General features: G+C 47.7%; 10 protein-coding genes across 10 annotated transcripts; 5 read left to right on the top strand and 5 right to left on the bottom strand.

The window, feature by feature from the left end:
• Nucleotides 1–871: 871 nt before the first annotated feature.
• Nucleotides 872–1,893, bottom strand: BDW43DRAFT_312977 (S1/P1 nuclease; the record flags this gene model as incomplete). Its single annotated transcript, XM_032047478.1, has 3 exons — nt 872–1,441; nt 1,514–1,602; nt 1,659–1,893. The coding sequence occupies 3 exons, from the start codon at nt 1,891–1,893 to the stop codon at nt 872–874; spliced, it is 894 nt and encodes a 297-aa protein (XP_031898292.1).
• An 815-nt stretch (nt 1,894–2,708) lies between these two features.
• BDW43DRAFT_301674 (T6SS phospholipase effector Tle1-like catalytic domain-containing protein) lies at nt 2,709–4,093 on the top strand (the record flags this gene model as incomplete). Its single annotated transcript, XM_032045091.1, has 3 exons — nt 2,709–2,775; nt 2,829–3,011; nt 3,063–4,093. 3 exons carry the CDS (start codon nt 2,709–2,711, stop codon nt 4,091–4,093), a joined length of 1,281 nt encoding a protein of 426 aa, XP_031898293.1.
• Nucleotides 4,094–4,524: 431 nt separating this feature from the next.
• BDW43DRAFT_301675 (uncharacterized protein) lies at nt 4,525–5,874 on the bottom strand (the record flags this gene model as incomplete). The annotated part of the gene is made up of 6 exons (XM_032045092.1): nt 4,525–4,547; nt 4,625–4,930; nt 5,002–5,066; nt 5,125–5,507; nt 5,564–5,668; nt 5,725–5,874. The coding sequence occupies 6 exons, from the start codon at nt 5,872–5,874 to the stop codon at nt 4,525–4,527; spliced, it is 1,032 nt and encodes a 343-aa protein (XP_031898294.1).
• Nucleotides 5,875–6,801: 927 nt separating this feature from the next.
• Nucleotides 6,802–8,553, top strand: BDW43DRAFT_312980 (FAD-dependent oxidoreductase; the record flags this gene model as incomplete). Its single annotated transcript, XM_032047479.1, has 1 exon — nt 6,802–8,553. The coding sequence occupies one exon, from the start codon at nt 6,802–6,804 to the stop codon at nt 8,551–8,553; it is 1,752 nt and encodes a 583-aa protein (XP_031898295.1).
• Nucleotides 8,554–8,776: 223 nt separating this feature from the next.
• BDW43DRAFT_138050 (aromatic alcohol reductase) lies at nt 8,777–10,264 on the top strand. Its single transcript, XM_032038282.1, has 3 exons — nt 8,777–8,966; nt 9,032–9,316; nt 9,429–10,264. Exons 1-3 carry the CDS (start codon nt 8,883–8,885, stop codon nt 10,074–10,076), a joined length of 1,017 nt encoding a protein of 338 aa, XP_031898296.1. The 5' UTR covers nt 8,777–8,882; the 3' UTR covers nt 10,077–10,264.
• Nucleotides 10,265–12,908: 2,644 nt separating this feature from the next.
• Nucleotides 12,909–14,063, bottom strand: BDW43DRAFT_282335 (TPR-like protein). The gene has a single exon (XM_032042616.1). It carries the CDS (start codon nt 13,964–13,966, stop codon nt 12,965–12,967), a length of 1,002 nt encoding a protein of 333 aa, XP_031898297.1. The 5' UTR covers nt 13,967–14,063; the 3' UTR covers nt 12,909–12,964.
• A 595-nt stretch (nt 14,064–14,658) lies between these two features.
• Nucleotides 14,659–15,706, bottom strand: BDW43DRAFT_301678 (5'-methylthioadenosine/S-adenosylhomocysteine nucleosidase family protein; the record flags this gene model as incomplete). The annotated part of the gene is made up of 2 exons (XM_032045093.1): nt 14,659–14,682; nt 14,783–15,706. The coding sequence occupies 2 exons, from the start codon at nt 15,704–15,706 to the stop codon at nt 14,659–14,661; spliced, it is 948 nt and encodes a 315-aa protein (XP_031898298.1).
• Nucleotides 15,707–16,828: 1,122 nt separating this feature from the next.
• Nucleotides 16,829–17,291, bottom strand: BDW43DRAFT_138072 (uncharacterized protein). Its single transcript, XM_032038283.1, has 2 exons — nt 17,260–17,291; nt 16,829–17,212 (listed from the first exon to the last, which is right to left on the bottom strand). The coding sequence occupies exon 2, from the start codon at nt 17,209–17,211 to the stop codon at nt 16,876–16,878; it is 336 nt and encodes a 111-aa protein (XP_031898299.1). The 5' UTR covers nt 17,212; nt 17,260–17,291; the 3' UTR covers nt 16,829–16,875.
• A 736-nt stretch (nt 17,292–18,027) lies between these two features.
• BDW43DRAFT_312984 (uncharacterized protein) lies at nt 18,028–18,452 on the top strand (the record flags this gene model as incomplete). The annotated part of the gene is made up of 2 exons (XM_032047480.1): nt 18,028–18,258; nt 18,318–18,452. The coding sequence occupies 2 exons, from the start codon at nt 18,028–18,030 to the stop codon at nt 18,450–18,452; spliced, it is 366 nt and encodes a 121-aa protein (XP_031898300.1).
• A 1,144-nt stretch (nt 18,453–19,596) lies between these two features.
• BDW43DRAFT_312985 (EthD domain-containing protein) lies at nt 19,597–20,123 on the top strand (the record flags this gene model as incomplete). The annotated part of the gene is made up of 3 exons (XM_032047481.1): nt 19,597–19,752; nt 19,811–20,001; nt 20,054–20,123. 3 exons carry the CDS (start codon nt 19,597–19,599, stop codon nt 20,121–20,123), a joined length of 417 nt encoding a protein of 138 aa, XP_031898301.1.
• Nucleotides 20,124–20,800: the final 677 nt, after the last annotated feature.

Below are 20,800 nucleotides of genomic sequence, written 5' to 3' on the forward strand. Positions count from 1 at the left end.
TGCAGGGCCCGGCCTACAGGATAAGGTGCTGTATATCAAACAAGACATCAAGCTGATTAACAGCTATTTTTGTGCTGGACCGGAACTTCAGACGTATAGGGCTTCGCGCGGACGTGCTCGAAAAGATGAGATGGAATGACAAACTAGGCATCATCCAACCTCCCCGACAATTTACCACAGTCCAGGACCACTGTGGTTTTTGAAGCCACATCCGGTGAAGAATTTGCCATTGTATTAGGATTCCTCAGCCACAAGCACCATGTTGCAGCCCGCGGAATGGAGACAGCTCGGGAAATGCACTTCTTGAGATTACTCTGAAGCAGAATGAAGACTTGGATCTGGTGTCTTTTTATTAAAGCCCAGTTTTGTCCCAGCCATTAAGCTCGGTGGCCAATCCCTCTCCTAAGGACTATAACATAATAACCGTCTGTCTTAAAAAGGTTGCCAATGCCGCGTACTACACGCATGAAACCCAAGGGCCGAGAAATATAGTCTCTGGGCCTTCAAGTATCTAAAATTTCCGTCGGTTCCAATAGAGGCAGTAATACATGCCACGATGCAGGGCTTGGGAATACCCACTCATACAATCAACATTGGGAAACCAAGCCTAAACAAATAACAGCACCCTGTGTCCTAACCATAGGAATCAGTTACATAGAAGTAAAGAGGAAGAGAACTGAAGGGAAACTTATGGTCTGGTGTACATTATGCTATACCGACGAGATCCGAATATAAACAGCCAGAAATCCCATATAACCCAGACCAATCAATTGATATCGTCCAAAGACTCGCGATATACAATAGCTACTATGAACGCATCTTCCTCTTCCCAATCTTATGCCTACTAAATCATACCTCACATAAATCCTAGTTACAAATCCGCCCTCACAAAATCCCCCCTCGCTGCCCTCTCCGCCGCCAACGCATTCAACCACCCCGCCAACCTTACCCCAGCCCTATAAACCTGCGCCTCCACAATCGGCGCCGCGCCATCATAATAGTTACCTCCCAGATCATTCTCCTCGAGCCACTCAACACCCCTCTTCAACACAAACTCACAATTCAACCGATTCGTCTCCCTCGCCCACACCATCGCACACTCCACCGCCCTAGAAACATCTGTACACTCCTCCCCACGCAACGACCTCGACAAATCCGACTGCGCAAGCCGTCCAGCCCAGCGCTTAGCCGCCTCCCTCTCGTCGTTATGCTTAATATTATGCGCGATACCGTTGATCTTATGCGGGATGTCGGTGTCCCAAACACTATGCAGGTTCTCGTGCGAGCGGCGACGGCCAAAATGAACAAGGATACCGTTTCCACCTTTATATGCGCCCTCGACGTGTAGGGGTTGGTGGATGTCGCCGAGGAAATGGAGGATGAATCTAAGCGATTCGGCCTGACTGACTTTGTCGAGGGTCAGGTCGAGGGCTTTATGGGTCTGTGAATTGATTGTTAGTATGGACTAGTTCTTGGATTAGTTCTTAGGGTTAGGGTGGATTAATTGGGCCACCATTTCTTCCAGGGCAGATATAATACAGCCCCCGTTGCCGCAGTCGGTTTCGTAGGAAACACCGCATGACTTTGGGGGGTGGTTGGCGTCTATTTGTTTGTTAGCTTTGGGGAGTTAGAGTGAAGGGCAGGTACTGGCTGCGTACCGATGAAATGCCAGGGGCGTGTTTCAGGTCGCTTCCACTTGATGGTATCGGGCCAGACGGCTGCGTCGGAGATGTCGCTTCCGTTGTTCAAGAGGAGGTCTTTTATTAGCTTGGAGCCCTCGTCGTCCAGGTATTGTTCTGCTAGGTAGGCGACTGTTCGGTGGCCTACGTCTCCCCAGCCGCGGGTCAGCTGGGGAGCGGAAAGTAGGATTAAGAAGGGCCAATGGCAGCGCATTGTGAATTGTAAGTATATCAGAGATTGGGGTCTTGCTGTTCTGCAATGGCTCGATTTGGATAGATTTCTTAGTAGAGTAGACAAATGAAATAGGATTGCAGCGATGTCAATCGTGTGGAAGCCCTACATTATATATTCTTGTGTCAACAGTTCTACGCAGTATATGATGTTATTGGATGTATTTGACTATGTCGTGATTTACATCTGGGCAAGTCTAGGCCATAACGAAGGTTCGTTGAGATCTCGAATTGTATCATGATATTGGACAATCCAGCCGTTTGCTGTATTAAATTTCCTCAATACCCACGCGAGATGGTGACCCACGTTAGCTCTCCAGTGCATTTTCAGAGAATAAATGATACGATCCCATGTCAGCAGACTGCTATGTAGTATGATATGAGCGAGGAAATGCCATTGGTTGCTTAGGTGAAGTTCTGGAAATGGACCATCATCACCATGGATATGGCACTACTATGCTTCGATGCATCCAGCCACTCCCCGCGTCACCATCTAGGGAAATCTCACTAGTTATGTAGAAGCTCTGGACTACGGTTCGTTGCGTTGAAATGAACCGTGGGTCGTATGTAAACTCTATTATCGGCGGCCTTCTTTAACGCCATCTTCGTATCTCACCAGCACTGGCACGCCTTAGCTATCCCAGGATTAAATGCAAGATGGGGCGCCCCCTTAGCTTATCGGCTAGAGAAGGAGATTTCTGTGCTTAGAAATATTATATAAAGTAATTGCCCATGTCAAGGGTGCGGGGTCATAAAATCAAGGTGCATCCCATTTTATATAGCCTAGTGACTTCAACTATGTCCGAGTCCGATACGAAAGGTCTACCCTGGTCTAATCGCAAGCGACTTATCGTCTGTTGCGATGGTACGTAGCCCATAGCTCTGATATTTTGTGTACATCTTCTGACCGAGTTATAGGCACCTGGAATTCTTCTATTCAAGACTCGTTCCAACCCCCTACCAATGTGACTCGACTGAGCAGAGCAATCAGTCGCGAAGGGGTAACCGACGAAGGCGGCGTTAAGAAGCGTATATCGCAGATAGTTTATTACCAACAAGGGGTAGGAACAGGCGCTCTCTTGGGCGACAAGCTAGGCGGCGGTAGGATGCACGCGCACACTGGCTCAACAGGTCCCTAACAGATGGATACAGGAGCAATCGGCATAGGTGTCAGCGCGCACGTCCGAGAAGCCTATGGCTTCCTTACCGATAACTACGACGATGGAGACGAGATCTTTTTCTTTGGCTTCTCTCGCGGCGCCTATACAGCACGAGCCGTAGCAGGGTTAGTCACAAACTTGGGCCTTCTCACCCCGCGAGGTATGGACAACTTTACGACGATATACAATGCGTACTATCACCGGGCCAATTCTGCACAGGAACATGATTATCAAGACCAGCATTGGAGAGATAGCGTCGGGTTCCGTCAACGTTTACCCAGATTCACGATTAAGATAATCGGTGTTTGGGATACGGTGGCATTCCACAATAGCTGGATCAGCCGAATGCTGGGAGAGCAGCTTGAATTACCTGACACTATCCTCTCGCCGGATGTTCAGCATGCATTCCAAGCCCTATCGTTGGACGAAACTAGAAACACGTATAAGCCTGTCCTCTGGCATCTGCTGAAAAAGCATGATGGACAGGAGCTTCTCCAGGTCTGGTTCTCGGGGTATCATTCTGATGTGGGTGGTGGAGCAAAGAACCCCCGACTGTCTGATATCACTCTGGCGTGGATGGTGGGACAGTGCACGAAGGACAACCAGCTGAGCATTGACATGGATTACTTCCATGCTTCCCGTTCATCTCCATCGGCTGTGACAGCGGAAGATACGCCCTGGGCTACGGGCCTGGGTGTGGCTAATCCTGTGAAATGGGGTATTGCACGCCTCTTGGAGAGTTTTAGAGGCTGCTCGGCTCGGACACCGCTGGGATATTCAGATAATAGTGGCGGCTGGAACGATACCCACGAAAGGATCCACGAGTCTATCAGGGACCGAAATATCAGCTCATCATCCAGAGATGGCTACTGGCCGTCAAAGGTGTTGACGGGACAACGCGGCGTCTTGGGGTGGTCACTAGTAGGTGGCCGCTATATTGGACAGTTTGACGCATCTAGAGTGGAAAGGGAATTGAAGGGTAGGATCAGGAAAGTGCATCCAACAGAATGGGATTTGGATTAACAACTCCGGGTTTCGTGTGGTGAAAAGAACGACACTGGATATATTTGGATATTCTGCTTACAATCAAGGGAGTTTTGGCTTGCTAGGGAAAGTATATCACCCCCGCCACCTTGCTACCACAATGTATGCAGTTGAGGGCCTATAACAAACATATCATTTGGTAACTAGTGTGGCTGTGGGAAACCATGTATATCGCTAAGATTGCCCGTCCATTCCTTTCCTTCTGTATCATACATCAGCTGGGTATAAGAGACGGAACAAGGTGCTCCACTCATTGTGCTGGATATATCATTAGCAGAAAATACAGTGGCCAGATAATTGAGAAAGCTAAACTGAATTCTACCAAGGATTATTACATCCACTAGGAAGCGCGATCTAGAGCCAAGCGCAGCATTCATCAACCTCCCGGTGCTAAAATGTTATCATGAGAATTAAACAGGACAGAGTTCCATATCTATACACTCGTCACAGTAGTCATCTCCTGAGCATCGTTGAGCTCATCGATCGCTCGACCCCCAGTAGTATACATACCTCCAAGGGCGGAAACTGGGTTTACCTGACCGCGGGGAGCAGCCGATGAGAGAAAATTATGAGGCTCTTGTGACCCAGCTTCGGGACTCCACTGGGTGGAACCGGTTATGCTGTTCCGGGTTTGGAGGTGATTAGGTATGTCCCTACTCGCAACCAAAAACTTGCCGCTGCTGTCTCTCCCTGAAGAGCCTCTACTGCTGACATCGTGAAACCAGCGGAAGAGCGGCCGCAGGGTAATCAAGTTTCCGGCCATGACGCCGAGGTTGGCTTCCACGTTGGACCATATAGTGATCTGGGTCGTGTTGTCTTAGCAATTAGTTAGCATATTTAAAGTCGAGTACTGGATGCAAAGTCTGGAGAGCCAGGGGGTTCAATACATAGGAATTCCTTGTCTCTATAATGATGGATGTACGGAAGACGAATGATAACACCAACACAGGCACTTAGAACGGATGTTAGCAGAGAATGAAATGGCCCATGGAACGTTCTGGATCACATACAGACCGCCCATAGCTAGAATACCTGCAACAGCTATCTTCGTTGTCCGATTGAGCTTCAAGCGTTGGATGAGAAAGACCGGCAAAACGCTAAGCGTAACGTCACATAGAACGGCACTGGCGCTCAAAGCATAACCAAAGTTGATAGCTACGGTGGGATTTAGACAGCTGCCTTGTCCAGTCCTGCGCCAGTAATATGACACCGGTCTACACTGTAGCAGAAACGTAAACCACAGAGGAACCCCGACAGACCACGTGACGAAGATGATCAGCCAAAGGATGATTCTGTATGGCCGCGGCCATGGTATGCGAAGAATAGTCAATGCGATCGATGTGCGGATACATATACCGGTCAAAATGTAGAACAGTGGCCAAAGAAACCACCACTAGATTACGTGTGAGTGGACCATTCTTGATCCGAAGGATGCACAGACATCTGTACCATCAGGGCAGTTTGAATTTCTTGCGCATCAAGCTGTGCAAATTTGCTCCCCATTCCATTCACAGCTCCAGTAATTGTGCATGTCGCAAGCGCATCATTCATCAACTGAAAGTAAGGGTCAACGGTCTTACTCATAAGCCCATAAAAGCCATGTTACTAACCGTGGCACATATCATAAAGATATCATCCGCTCGACAAGTCTTCAATAGCCTAAACCGAACAAAGCATCGCATGGCAAATACTGTAGTAGAGATTGTAAGGAAAACAGTAGTCACAATTAGAATTTCCTCGCTCCGTCCTTTCAACGCCATTGTGGAGTTGGAGGTCAAAAATAAAGTAGTCACGAATACCTGTACCCCACTGATGCCCCGACGATCTCAAGAGACCATCAACAAAAAGATGGAGGGGATTCTTCGCTTACTCCAAGACGTCATCGGACTCGCGTTGACTAAACAGTTTTAACTTTCTTCGACCTTGATATGTTGACGGGGCGACCTTGGTAACTTTGGTACATCGACGAGTTGAATGTTGGATATTTTTCGGCGCCACTTGTCACTGCAACGGACGGAGAAAACAGCACCCCTTCATTATCAACGAGAATGCTGTACAATTCTTATGTGACAATCTAATTGTCCATAGGCTAAACAAAACTAATCCTCGTAAGTATCCCAAAATTGCGGTAGGAATGACTAGAAAGCATAAGCTAGTATAGACTTAGGCTCACACGACACCAGATACGATGGACCTACAATCCTCTAAAGTACCAGGTGTCTCCCTTGATCTCTCTGCCTAAAGCTTTTGCTGCTGATGTGGATTTAGTCAGTTGGCCATCAAGGTCCGTATGATGTTGATCTGTAGCCAACGCTGGAAACCACGTATCCGCTTCATCTAACCTGCTGGATATTAGCTAACTAGGTATGTTCACGATCGACGTGTTACATAGCTGTCGTCGGCAAGGCTTGGCGCTGATCTCCACATTCAGGCCTTCTAGAAGGTGAGAGTTCACAAGTGGAGAGTAGGAAGTGACGAGTATAGCAAGCTCGTATCCGCTAGATGGATGGCTGTGGCTCTGAATACGAGCTCAGCCATGCTTGTGCCCGGTGCCAAGCAATTACCGGATTAGGCAAATACGAGTTTCTTCAGCCAGGCGACATAGTATATAATGAGTGTTGCGCACCATGCTCTAACTGCCTACAGTCATTCATTACTTTGTTCGAGTTCATTGGCAGGCTAATACCATGAAACTACTCTCCATTGTTTCGTTAATCGGGCTGGCTTTTGCCAGTTCCAATCCTTCATGCCGTTGCCGGCCTCATGAAAGCTGTTGGCCCTCTTCCGGAGAGTGGAATACTCTCAACAGTTCGGTTCAAGGAAACCTCCAGGCTGTGCGACCCATAGCCAATCTCTGCCACGGGGATGGGCAGACAGATATCTGTGCGTTAGTCGCGGAGCAATGGTCCAATTCTACCTGGCGAGCGGAGCAACCCGGCGTAGTCCAATGGGAGAATTGGGAGGCATGGCCGGAGCATAACCAGAGCTGCTACATCGAAAGTCCCCAGATACCTTGCGGTCAAGGCAGAATTTCCCTGTACTCGGTGGTGGCCAAATCCGCATCCCATATCCAGGAAGCCGTCCGATTCGCAAAACTACATAACCTTCGTCTTGCGATTAGAAACAGCGGTCATTGCTTTCTGGGTCGCTCGACAGCTCCAGAGTCATTGCAGATCTTTACCAATGGCATGAAAGATATCCAATTCAGAGATAATTTCATCGCTGCTGGGGCCCCAAACAACAAAAGCGAAGGTCCTGCCGTCACTATTGCCGCAGGTGTTATGCTAAACGAGCTGTATGCCGCTGTTGGGAAAGCGGGCAGAACAGTAGTTGCTGGAGCCTCTCATACTGTCGGTGCTGCAGGAGGATATATTCAAGGGGGTGGACACTCTTTCCTGGGGCCCTGGAAGGGCATGGCTTCGGACAATGCGCTTGAGTTCAGCGTTGTGACTGCTGACGGCAGACTTGTCGTTGCGAATAGTTATCAAAACACTGATCTGTTCTGGGCTTTACGAGGTGGAGGGGGGGGAACCTTTGGCGTGGTTGTTGCCGTAACTCTGCGCACATTCGATGAGGTTCCAGTTGTCGTGAGCAACCTCAATGTCAGCACAGCCGTCGGAAATCCAGGCTTCTGGCAAGCTTTGACTGATTTCCATGCCGCGATCCCGGCTCTGAACGAACTCGGTGGTGGATACTATTTCATAAGTCCAAATATTCCGCTGAACCAGACGCACGGCATCTCCTCCTTGTCAACAGTACTTATTTTTCCAAACCAGACTGACACCAGGAAGGCAGATAAACTCTTTATGCCGTTGATGTCAAAGCTCAACGCGACGTCTGGTGTCAGCATGCAATATGGATCTATGCCCTTCCCTAATATTCACGCACTACTCTCTGAATTCCTCCTCCAAGGGGGTTCAGACCCCACCGGAGCTCGGGTTATCCTAGGATCAAGATTATTCTCTCGGGATCTCCTTGCCTCCTCAGATGGCCCAGGAAAGCTAGTCTCCGCGCTTAGGACGCTTGGGTCCAACTCTGAAAACGGATTCACTGGCCACATTGTCGCTGGAGGCGCTGTCAGCAAAAATGGGCAGATTATCGACAGCGCCTTAAATCCCGCCTGGAGACAAGTTGCCACTCATATCGACTTTGGGCGCGGGTGGGGGCCGAATGCTACCCTCGCTGAACAGGAAGCTGTCATCCACAACCTGACCAACGTCGAGATGCCAATTCTCAAGGCCCTTGAAGGAGATAAAATGGGGGCTTACCTGAACGAGGCAAACCCTTATGAGCCTGACTTCCAGGTTGAGTTTTGGGGGAAGAACTACCAGCGTCTCTACCAGATCAAGCAGAAGTGGGATCCCACCGGTCTTTTTATTGTGCGAAAGGGTGTGGGTAGTGAGGATTGGGATGATGCTGGGCTTTGTCGAGTACACTGAGAACCATGTATTAGTGGCGGTTCCGACCACCCACCGGCGAAAGCCGGTGGGTGGTCCCGGTGGGTGGTCGGAACCGCCACTAATATACCGTACCAGTATCCGGTATACCGTATCAGTATCCGGCATCCGAGCCGAATTATAAATCAAAGCGCATAGTTATAGTTAGTTATAGTAACTAATCTGACAAATGTATCTTGGTATCACAATGAAGATGGTGGTATATATATGGGATGCTTATCTGTTTTTCATGGGAGCAGAAGCATACAACTTCAGTTCAGACAGACCTCTAAGCTTAAGGCATTCTTCGGTATCTCAATCCATCCAATAACATGTCTCAACGAGTCCTTCTCCTTGGTGCCACCGGCCAGACGGGCTCTTCCATCCTCGATGGACTCCTAGAACACGGCGGATATGTATGTCGAGCATACCAATCAACTGCCTACATCTAGTGCAATCGCTAAAGGTGTACTCTGTAAAGGAAGTCACCGCATTGGTTCGCCCGTCATCCGCTGAGACCCCCAAGGTGAAAGCCATGGCCGAACGCAACGTGAAGGTCATCGCTGCAGACATCACTGGCCCAGTGGACAAGTTAACTAGTACTCTCCATGGCTTCGATGTTGTGATAAGCGCCATCGATGCCATGAGCATACATCTCCAGAAAAACCTAGTCAAGGCTGCGAAACAGGCCGGCGTGAAACGGTTTGTGCCGTGTGCATTCATTACTGTCGCTCCACCTGGGGGCCTATTCAGTCTAAGAGATGAGGTATTTCCATCTGCTCGACCTCCACAGTGCTTACTAGGATTATAAATGCCCAACACTGCCTCATCCAGCGTACAGCCGTAAAATGTACATGAGTCTCTAACTGCTACAACAGAAAGAAATCATATACCAATACATCCGCCAACTCTACCTTCCCTACACTATCATCGACGTCGGCTTCTGGCACCAGATCTCGTTCCCAACCGTCCCATCGGGGCGCGTAGACTACGCCTCCAGCATCACGCCAAGCGCAACCATTCACGCAGGCGGCAACACGCCGAACATCCTTACCGATCTCCGCGACATAGGCCCCTTTGTCGCGCGCATCATTGGCGATCCCCGCACCCTGAACCAATCAGTCTACACGTGGTCTGACGTGCTGACTGAAAACGAAATCTTTACCATGATGGAGGAGATGAGCGGCGAAAGGATCAAGCGCACCTACATGTCTGCCGAAACGATTGAGGCCGCCATTGCAAAAATCAAGGGCAACATTGAGAAGGACCCAGAGAGCTTGGCTATACGATTTGCGCTGTTCACGTTCCAGTATTTTTTTAGCAAATATGTCCGGGGCGATAACCGGCCCGAGTATGCTAAGTACTTGGGCTACCTTGATGCGAGGGAGTTGTATCCGGACTTTGAGCCGAGGAGCTTTAGGAGCTTTTTGAGGGAGGCCCTTGATGGTAAGGCAGAGAGAGTATATAAGGATGCTAATTTTGAACAATTGGGGAAAGAACTTACCAAGGCGGGCTTGTCGCTTTAGGTCTCAGATTAAGATGTCATTTGAAGGGATAGGAGGCGTTCAGTTGGAGATGTACCTGTGTACCCTTAATACTTGTACATAGGAGACACGGGAGCCAGATTAAATGGTCACAGGAAAGAAAAGAAGCAAATCGGATTTGCAAACAAAATCCCAAAGGTTACTAGTTAGGGTTGTACGGGGGGTATACCGTCGTCTTTGTTCCATATACTCCTTCCTATAAAGAAAGCTCTGTCCTCACAGACAGGATCGAATAGCACCTTCTGTTGTTTGTCAACCCTGACTACTTGTCCGTAATGCCAGAAAATGAGAAAGCTACTCTGTAAGAAAATTACATACTCCTCCGCGAAAGAGAGACAAACGGATATCCTCCTTCAATTAAGCTACTCCAGCAAAAGAGCTAAGTTCTTTGTACTGCTCCACAACAAACGCAGCTGGATCGAAGCCGCTGTGGACCATCATTTCAACGTCGATTTCCCCAATGCATGTCAAGTGGCCGGCGAGGAGACTTGCATTCATGGAAGCTTCATTATTTGCGTCCCAGTCACTGTGTCGGAATGGAAGCAGAAGCCGCAACCTGGATAGTATGTTCTTATGCGGTTCCACTCCATTCCGTAGCTGCGAAAGACCAAAGCACCGGTATATCTCTGCATGTGTCCCGTTTCTCATCAGTCCACGGAGACCGATCAATATCTTTCTTTGTTCCTGCTCAGGCTAGCCTGGTATAGAGTTTTGTAGTCTCGTTGCCTCTACCGCTGTCTGGTAGATGACGGTGTAAATTCCGTAGCTGCTTGCATCCCAGGTATCGGTATATAGTATTTTTGTCCCTATCTTATATAAAGGGAATATAGTTGCGGAGTGTTTTCTTTGTTCGCGGTTCGAGCTAGGTTTATATAGAGTTTTATAGCGTGGTTGCTTATATTATGTACTATCGTTGATAAATGTAACCTCCGGAAACCTTGAAGGCGGTAGGTTGACAGAGCCGGGTTATGCCTGTCTACTTACTTCCCACGGACGGGACGGTATATCCCGGTAGGTTCTAAAGAAAGTACCCATGATATATAGGGTATGGAAACATCTTTATTGGCAATAGTCAGTGGGAATAAAGCACAGGGTTGACCATGGAAGCCAAATATCAATTCTCCAAAAATCGCACACTTAGGCCCATCGCAAAACGAATGATAAAGCTGTGCAAGAGACTATGTAAGCGGTGTTCTCAGAGTGAGTCTATATGATCACGTCCAATCCAATCCATCTTCACTACTCAGTAGTAGTGTCGGAAGTCAATTTGACTGGCCTAAAGCCTGACCAGTCATCAGCTATACCCTCACTTCAAATATAAGAAGACTACATTGTATCAATATGGGATGGGCGTCTGTCCTCTCACAGTTTGCGCAGAGTAAATGTTTTCAGTGTGTCAGACATACACATAGTGCTATATCAAGAGGGAGCATGCAAACATCTTTACACAAGCACCTGTAAACTGGAAATACTAGTACAGTATGTACCTTATGTTAGGTAACATACACCATAGGTATATTATATATAACAGATACCATTAGGCGTTGCATTCAGTAAATTGAAAACCCCTCGCTCCTCTTACATACGGTCCTTGAATTTGAATATATGCTCATATTCCACACACATCTTCCTTTTTAACCCGTCTATACCCACCTTGTAGCCACCATATAGCTTCCATAAATCTCTCATTGCGTCAACACTGACCTGGTATCCCCTCCCACTCTCTGGGCTTCTCCCAGTATGAGCTGCAAAATGCCCTCCCTCCTGTACCGCCCCACGGAGCCTTCGACAATAGCTCGTACAACTAATGACTGCATTGCCCCTCAATCCTGAGACGCTTGTCGTAGACGATAATATAGTGCTTGATAGTTTGGGTAATCTTCATTACCTCGCTGCCAAAATGTATTTTGATGTGGCCCTGGTTTATGATCTTGGGGGACATGCTTCCTGAAATCAGGGAGGTCAGTCTCGACAAAGGGTTGTTGTTCGTACCTGATCTGTTGCAATGTGCGGTACAGATATATGTTTTGTGGCTAGATTTCTTTATGTCGCCACTACCAGTTTCTAGTAGGAATTACAGCATCAATAGTATACTAACGACTACTATATAGTGCGAACAGCAATGTGGAGAGAAATTTTCTGCCTAGTAAATCGCCGTACGGTGGTACGGTGATTACCTAGTAATAGACGTGGTACTATAAATAAAGATAGGCCTTTGGGTATGTGGCCATGAAATAAGGAGTTTTGTCAGGCTGAAGTGCTAGGGGATCGCCACTCTGTAGCTGCTGAATAACGGAAATTACCAACGTATCTGTCGTAAACATTCATTGTGGTGATGAAACCTGACAGCAGGTTCCTAGATTCATTGTAGACCAGACCTCTCCTGTGCGATACCACCCTCATTGCTTTGTTCCATGTTCCTAATGTTGAGATCTTATGAGGCCACACTTTCTTTGTCTACAAGTAGACCGACTGTACACAAGGTCACATTTTGTTATTTCTATATAATCTTGACATCCAAGCTAGAGACAGGACCTGGCAACGGATTTATAATTAGAACAATGTTTCTCTACAGGTTTCTATGCCTAGGTTGTGATGATAATATCAAAGAAATCTTCAACATCCAACTTTCAGCCCGCAGATTTCTGTACAAAGTATAAATTTTACACTGATAAAGGTGTATAGTCAATGTAAAACAAAGGGTTAAACTAGTATACAATTCAAGCCGAATGGGACGGCCAAAAAGGTTATATATTTCGTAGAAGTATTTATAGAGGAATTGTAGTATATGCATACCCCCAGGCTATCAAATCACTGGTTAGTGCGTCGCTTAGCCATCGGATAGAGCCAATCCTAGATACAGTGAACAGTCAATGATCAATTAGGGCAAAAGCTGCATTGATCATCTCGTGCATGGGGCGTACGGACATGTCCATCCCCATTGAGGCCTGTGCAAACATATCCCTTGCGTCGTTTAGGTTGCCCTGGATCAAATACAGGTTGCCCAAGTTCCTCGCCACGTGAGCTGTTGTAGTATGATTAGGACCAAATGTTTCGTTCAGGCCCTCCAACACGTATTTGTAGCTTTCCTTAGCCCTATCCTCCCTATCCTCACCCATGTGCAGGTTAGCCAGGTTATTACGCACACATAGTGTGGAAGGATGCCGACATCCCAGTCTTTCGGTCAATCCTCTGAATGCCCGATTGAACAGTCCCTTAGCTTCTGACAACTTTCCCTGACTCCAGTAGAGAATTCCCAGATTATTGATTACGTGCAGAGTAGATGTATGTTCCGGGCCAAGGAGATTCTCCAGTCCGTTACATGCCCGCCGGAACATGTTCCTGGCCTCGGTGCGTCTGCCTTGATTCCAGTAGAGTACGCCCAAACAATTGACAGCACGGAGAGTCATTATATGCTCGGGGCTGAGAGCCCTCTCGTATCCCTGCAGCGCGCAGAGGTACATCTGCTTCGCCTCTATATGCTTTCCCTGGCTCCAATAAAGCACACCCAGTTCGTGGATTGTGCGCAGTGTGGACATGTGCCCCCTACCTAGGCATGTTTCAAATTGTTCCAGCGCGTGCTGGAGAATACTCTCAGCTTCAGTCCACCTTCCTTGAATACAGTACAACAGACCTACATTATTCGCGGTCCTAGGCATGGATAACCGATCACTACTAAGCGCAGCTTCCAAACGCAATGCGCCATTGAATGTCTTCTCAGCCTGTTTGATCCTCCCTTGTTTGAGACAGAGAGTTCCGAGATGATTAATTGTACGAAGCGTCGATTCGTGTTTCTGTCCGAAAAGCTTCTTGTAGCCTTTGAATGCACGCTGAAACATCAGCCTAGCATCGGCCCACTTGTCTTGGCCCATATATACAAGGCCGATGTGCTCAATTATGCGAATACCTATCTCAGTGGCCTCAACGGAGACTTTATCCTTCTCTAGTGCTTGTAAGGCTGATTTAAACCTTCTTTCAGCTTGTAGTAGCTCTCCTTGTTCAAGGTCGAGAACGCCGAGTTTGAAAATATCCTCTGGTTTAAACTGATTCACAGGCTCTTGCACTAAGCTTTGCAATTGTGACCGAAGGCTGTCACGGGCTTGTTTGGACAATTGGCCAGTGAGGGTGTCGGGCCGAGTCAAAATTTGCGAAGTATCGGATTGATACGGTGGTTTCGGTGGAGGTTGGAGCATCCACTGCCGAGGGCTATATGTATGGCTACACTGAGAGATTTGTTCATCAGTCGTGGGGCGCTTTATGGAAGCCTCCTTTGTTTGGGACACTAGGACTTGTACAAGGTGGTTCCTCGCGTGTCCATCTTGCGTATATTGTGATACAATCTCCTCGGTCTGTACAAGTGATTGTACCGGATACGACAACGGAGGCGATGTCAACTGAGGCTGAAGAGTCCGCTGAAGTAGACCATTGGCCTGTGCATTGTGTAATTCGATTGTATGTGAGAAGGGAGCTATGATTGGCTGGGCGTGGGATATATGCCGAAGCAAATCACCGGCGTTGGTCTGCCCGTTTCGGGTAAATGAAAGAGTCTTCGGCCCCTCATGTTCTAGGCGTGGTTGTAAAGGACTTTCTGTCCGGGGTGGCGAAGCAGAACCGTATAGGTAACGCAGGAAGCTCACTTCCATCTGCACTTGAGGTTCTACGTTAACAGTGGGTGCCGGCGGTATCACAGATAGCAGTTCCTTTGTATACGCCGCGGCCGTGGCTGCAGCGTATCCCTGCCATTGCTCAAGCTTATGAGAATCGGCATAATCGCTGATTCCTCGAATCACTAGACATGGGAAGTCGTCCATTATGCCAGCAGCCTCCATTTCAAAGCAAAGAGCACCCAGATCCTGGGCTACAGAATCTCTTGTCAGGCCATGCTTCATGACCTGGTTTCCTGATGCGATCAGCCCGTAGTGTACCTTTGGTTCTTGGCCCATACGCGGCTTTCGCTCCACTAGCTGACTGTGGTCACAATCGATGCAGGTTTTATCCTTAGAAATATGCTCATACTGTGCTTGAAATAGTAAATCGTATTGCTCGCCAGGATATGTGAAAAGGGAAGTCCTTGGGTTTCTTTCAACCGCTTCAGCCAGCAACTCCCGAACCTGGTCTTGACCAGCCGCATACTTTGACTGCAACTTAGCCGTTGCAGTCAGGAGTCCCGGTGGAGGCTTATTCAGAACGCCAGTTCGTTGAAAATGACCCTCTGCTTCAGTCTTGCCGTGGTCATACTGAATTACACCAGGATGCGTGCGAGAGGGCATACTGACCACCACATCCCCAAGTCGGATATCGGCATCCTTGCCGGGAACGCCTCCTCCAATACCGACTAGGAGACTGAATCGAATAGCGGGGAATGTAGAATGCATAGATGAAGCTACCTTGGTTGCGGATGTAATCCCGTACCTCCCCAATGGAAGGCACGCAATGACGGTATTGTGACCTCTTATTGCACCAAGTGTGTAAGTATTGTTGTCACCTAGACGTTGTGGTAGAGATTGATGCACCTCGTCCAACATCGCCATCGCTGATGTTAGTTCCAGTGGTAGGGCACAGATCCACCCAACCGTATAGGCACTTGGGGGCAGTGATTTTACTACTGGCATTGTTGGAAAGAAACACAGAGCTAGCCTATAGGCCAATTATTTTCCAGGATATACAACGATCTTATTGTAAACATTGTTCGTGTTCACTGGTTGATAAGTTGATTACAGCACGTTCAATAGATGAACAAAAGCGGTGAGCTGGGAGGCTGGTGACAGGTGACTATTCAGAAAAGGTTTAGTGGCAGGTCTTGGGTAAGTCACACTTGCAGTACAAGACAAGGAAATGTTGAATGTACTGAATACATACATTAGTACTATACATGTACTGTATGTATGCAAATATGTACATGTACCGCCAATACTATAATTGTGGTAGGCCTGCCTGCTTCAGCTAAGTGTTACCCATCACATAAATGTCATAAACCTTCCATAGCCCTCTCATCACATTCTTAGTGACACGATCTCCCCTTCTCCCCACCCCCGCCCTGTATATGCGCTGAGGTATAGTCCACGATCTTGCGGCCATTTGCATTCAATCCACTCAGTAATCTCCACTCCGTATTCTTCTATGTTTGTTGCTGGATCTGCGAGGTGCGTATCGCAGACCCAGATCCAATGCATATTTATGGGACAAAAACCATATAGTGAATCTCTGTATCTCTTTCCTTTTTTATCGTTTTTACTCCAGCTCGCCGTACTTCCTGATATTAGTGATGCCAGTATCAACTTAAGAAATCATAGTCTTACCCGAATGTAAGATGCCTGTTGGTAGTGTACTTGAACTCGGTCGCTACTGGTTTCTAGGAGTTCGAGGTATCGGGGTTCAGTTGAAAACATAATAGATAGAACAACTCTGGTGATGGCAACCGGGCTATATACAGCGGGTGACCATCCAATCGGGCTATTTCGTTGATTATTTAGTATGGGTCCAAGGACGCTATTTAAGACGTGCGGCTAGAGAACTAAGGGCTCTTTACCTTGAACTACTAAGGGAGCTCCATATTCCTTTACTGTAAACGTCCATTATCAAGGTGAAACTTGTTAGAAGTTCCTTGAATTCATTGTAGACATATGTCGGGTGATACCACTCCCGCCGCTTTGTTCCATGAATTACCATGCTTTATCCCTTCTCATTGATAGGAAACCCAGAACCATCCCTCAAAGAACCCTCAAGAACCATTCACTTCAGTCTTAGAAAGCCCCCTTCATTTCTCAAATTCCACAACCCATCACATACGATCAACAATCCCATGAAGATCCTCCAGATCACGAACGCCGCCCATTGACAGCCCACGCAAACCCTCCTCGTAGACGCCATAGGCCTTCCAGAGTTTCCGCATCGTATCAACACTGACACATCTTCCCTGTCTGCATGTGCCAGTGTAAGCCGTGAAATAAGCCCCAGTGCCGTCCGCGCATACGGCAAAACGGACATCATCGAATTCGGATCCGTCAGGAAGATACGCTGCGAGACGCATGTCGTAAACAATGATGAAGTAGCCCTTGTCAACTTCGAAGCCGAAATGAACGTCGATGTTTTCCTCTTCTTTGGTCCAGGTTACCATTCTTACTGGTGTTAGTGATGTTGCTGCGGGGTTGTCGGTTTTTCTTACTTGACGTTAGGTGCAAACTGCAAGCGGGAGACTGGTGGGGTAGAGTAGATTTTTCGGAATGTGAAAGGTGTAAGGAGGAGGGAAGTCCTATTTGAATTGGGTTAGGGAGATGGAATCGATTTAAGGCCGTGATGGGACTATATTGTTATGATAGTAGTTTGATGGACCATCTATACCTACTTCTTTCAGAGATCCCGGGTAATGTTGTGGTCGTGATGCTTGAGAGAGCTGGTGGTATTAAGACGTGTTGAGGAAGACACTACAAGGAATATTGTGATTCAAGAGGATTCCTAGGTTGCGAGTGGAGGATCACATAGTATATTCACTGCTTGTCTAAAACTAACACATATCTGCCTGAGGCACTAACATTCAAAAGGAAGCCGAATGAACCCTCAATAGATTCATTGTAATGAATACACAACAGTACTACTATTACGTTGTTCCGCAAAATTAGAGCTGAACACTCAGAACATAATTTTATAATCATCTATACGAATCTCAGATCTTACGAGTAAAACTACACACAGCCGAGTAAATACATCTCGAACCTATCAACACCTCTCTAGCACCATTGACCCTAGCTGCAGGCAGCCTCCCATATAACCTCCAGCCTAATCCTATCCACCTAGACTGTTTCATATCAAAACTTCACTACAACGCAACTAACACAATAACAAGCAACCCCTACTATAATTTCCACACCAACCCGCCTCCATCAACGTCTATGGCCGCGGGGAACGCGCCACCCTCGGCGACGGCCCCTCCCACATGGGCATCGCCATATACAAGATCGGATCCCCCACCTGCAATATGCACCACATCCGCAACCCCAACGACACAGACTTCATCTATGATCCGCGCACCCAACCCCTAGAAGACGGCCCCGTCCTCCGCGGCCGCTGCGGACTCACCACATTCACAACGGCCGAACAAAAGGGCCGAGCCGAACACCTACTCTCAGCCTTCGGCCGCGATGAAACCAACATCCCCGAGTTCGGGGTCGGCAATTGCCAGGATTGGGTGGTGGGAGCCATTGGGATGCTGAACGGACGTTTGAGGGGGAGGCTGATGCGAGGTTTATGGATAAGGGGGATGCGCGACCTGTGGGGAGGTTGGTGCAGAATTCGGCGTTGAGAGAGACGATGGTGGCGCTTGAGGGGAACTTTTTTAGTGCTTCTATAATGGGAAGTTGACTTTGTCGGCTGAGCGGCCGTTTTATGTGTCGATTCCTTTCTCTAGTACAACGCTCGAGGTTCCTAAGAGTGGTGATGGTGTATCTGTTGAAGTTGTTGGGACGGGCAATTCTTCAGGGAATTGAGGTCTATGAGGCGTTATAGATGCTGATTGGAATGTCTGGAAAGTTCAATCCAAGATATAGCTATCCGAACTTGATCCGCCTATTCGACGATATAGAAATATAGGAATCCAGGAAAGCAGTAAATGCTTATAAATCCCGGTAGTCGTGTCTAATGAACTGCCAACCTAGTTCCCCGCTCCTTCTTTTTCTCTCTTATTCTACCCAGAAGTTCCTATACTTAAGCCTGTATCGCCTCGTTGATAGTTTTGATATCCAACCCTAAAAGCTAGTCCGGCCCCCATTTTGAAGGGCTCCCGGGCCCTTTGAGGGTGACGGCTCAAGCCCTAATTTGCGACATAAGGGTCGTTCTAGCGTAGAGTGCAATCAAGGGAGAACTGGGAACCGCAAAATATTATGTTTCAAGAAAGCCGTCAGAGGTGTGAGTACTTCTGCTTTTTTGTTGTATTTCCTTGAACATATTGGTGGTTGAGACTTGACATTCCATTGTACGGTTTGTCACAGTAGATCACTTTCCATAGTCAACTCATTGCTTCTAAGAAAACAACAGTTTACAGCAGGAAGGCAAATATTAGATGGGAAATAGGGATACTTGACATAAACATTCGCAGGTCAAAACTCGTTTCTAGCACTGCTCACAATGACAGTAACAATAACGAAAGACAGAGAAGAGGTCTCAGACATATTGCCATGCGCGATGAATGCAATAGTGGATCAGTAAGCTATTTCCGAATGCGTCGCCACCAGTCCCCGATGCAACCACAATCGCTCTCGACCCAACGGACTTCGCCGACTGATTGTTATGGCCCCGGAATTACTATGAATGTAACCTGAAACCGAAGCTCGAGGGAATCTAAGAATCCAAATAGTTGAAGATCACGGTGGTTCCATTGGCGGGCATGTGACGCAAGGGGCGCCCGGGAGTTATTCAGTTCATAAAAGGCCCAACTCCCCAGATGATGATACATTCCCGAGTTCCGACAGAGATACCCTTCATTCAAACACCTCCATCAACTAGCATCATGTCGGATACTAATCAGCGCCTGATCGTCATCACCATCAATGGCTACCGCAAGCCGGGGTTGACCGAAGAGGAACTGCATCACCATCTTTGTGAGATACATGCACCAAAGGCTACGCCTTTCTTGGAGAAATATGGAATCCTGGAGTATAATGTGGTTAGTTTGTGATTGCCCTGGTCTGTGGAGGAGCACGCTAAATGGAATGATGATGCAGATTGATAACTTCAGCGCCGCCCGCCCGCATGCCGAATATCTACAGATGTCGCAGAAGCTTTCCGATCACGATTACATTGTTCAGTTTGTAATGAAGGATGTCGAGGACTTCAAGCGGGTGTGGGAAGATCCAGAGTTCAGGAAGAATGTCATGCCTGACCACGAGAACTTTGCAGACACGACTCGATCTGGGTATGTCTTTCGAATGTGATTTGATTGGCATCCAGTAGCTTACACAGAACAGCGTCTGCATTGGATACTTGAACAGCTTCTTAAACGGAGGGATAGATCCGCATGGCCGCCGGAAGAACTAAACAGCTGAGGATTTATGGTATCTATGGAGTTACGAGTTGAACCGTTTACCTGTGATTATCGAACATCTCTGCGTCATTTATATCCTCTGTATCAATTCTACGAGGCACAATCAATCAATCAAACCCAATACTCACTACCTTTGATGCACCGAAACTCTCAAGCGGTCAGAAAAATGGAACGAAGGAATCTAATAGCTCCAACATCCCTTACATAACGATCATCACCCATATTCGGAAAAGTAAAATGCAGATATCTTACCACAGCACAAGCATTATGTAGAGAAACCCCGCCCTGACAGCAGTCATCCCTGCAGGCAGCACCTTACAATGTGACAGGTATCGCAGTTCGACCCAGTAGTTGCTCTGATTACCCTTCCTGCATCATCTATTGCAGCTGCATTCCAATGCCCCCCCACAAGGCATGCTACAGCCATTTCCCTATCCATAGTTATTGGGTATCACAAGACGCGAGGAAGACGTGTCCCTGGCATTTAGTACTGTGTAAACACATCTCCAGGTCTATACATGACCAGATATAAAAGACCCATCAAGGTTCAGGTTCCCGAGCTATCCAAGCCGCCATTCCCTTCATCTCTGTCATAGATCAAATCCTGCAACAGGGCAAGGCAGCACACTAAAATGATGCTCTTGTTCACTCTCCCTTTTGTGGCCCTCGT

This window comes from Aspergillus alliaceus (assembly GCF_009176365.1).
Source record: "Aspergillus alliaceus strain CBS 536.65 unplaced genomic scaffold BDW43scaffold_34, whole genome shotgun sequence".
NCBI lineage: Eukaryota > Fungi > Ascomycota > Eurotiomycetes > Eurotiales > Aspergillaceae > Aspergillus > Aspergillus alliaceus.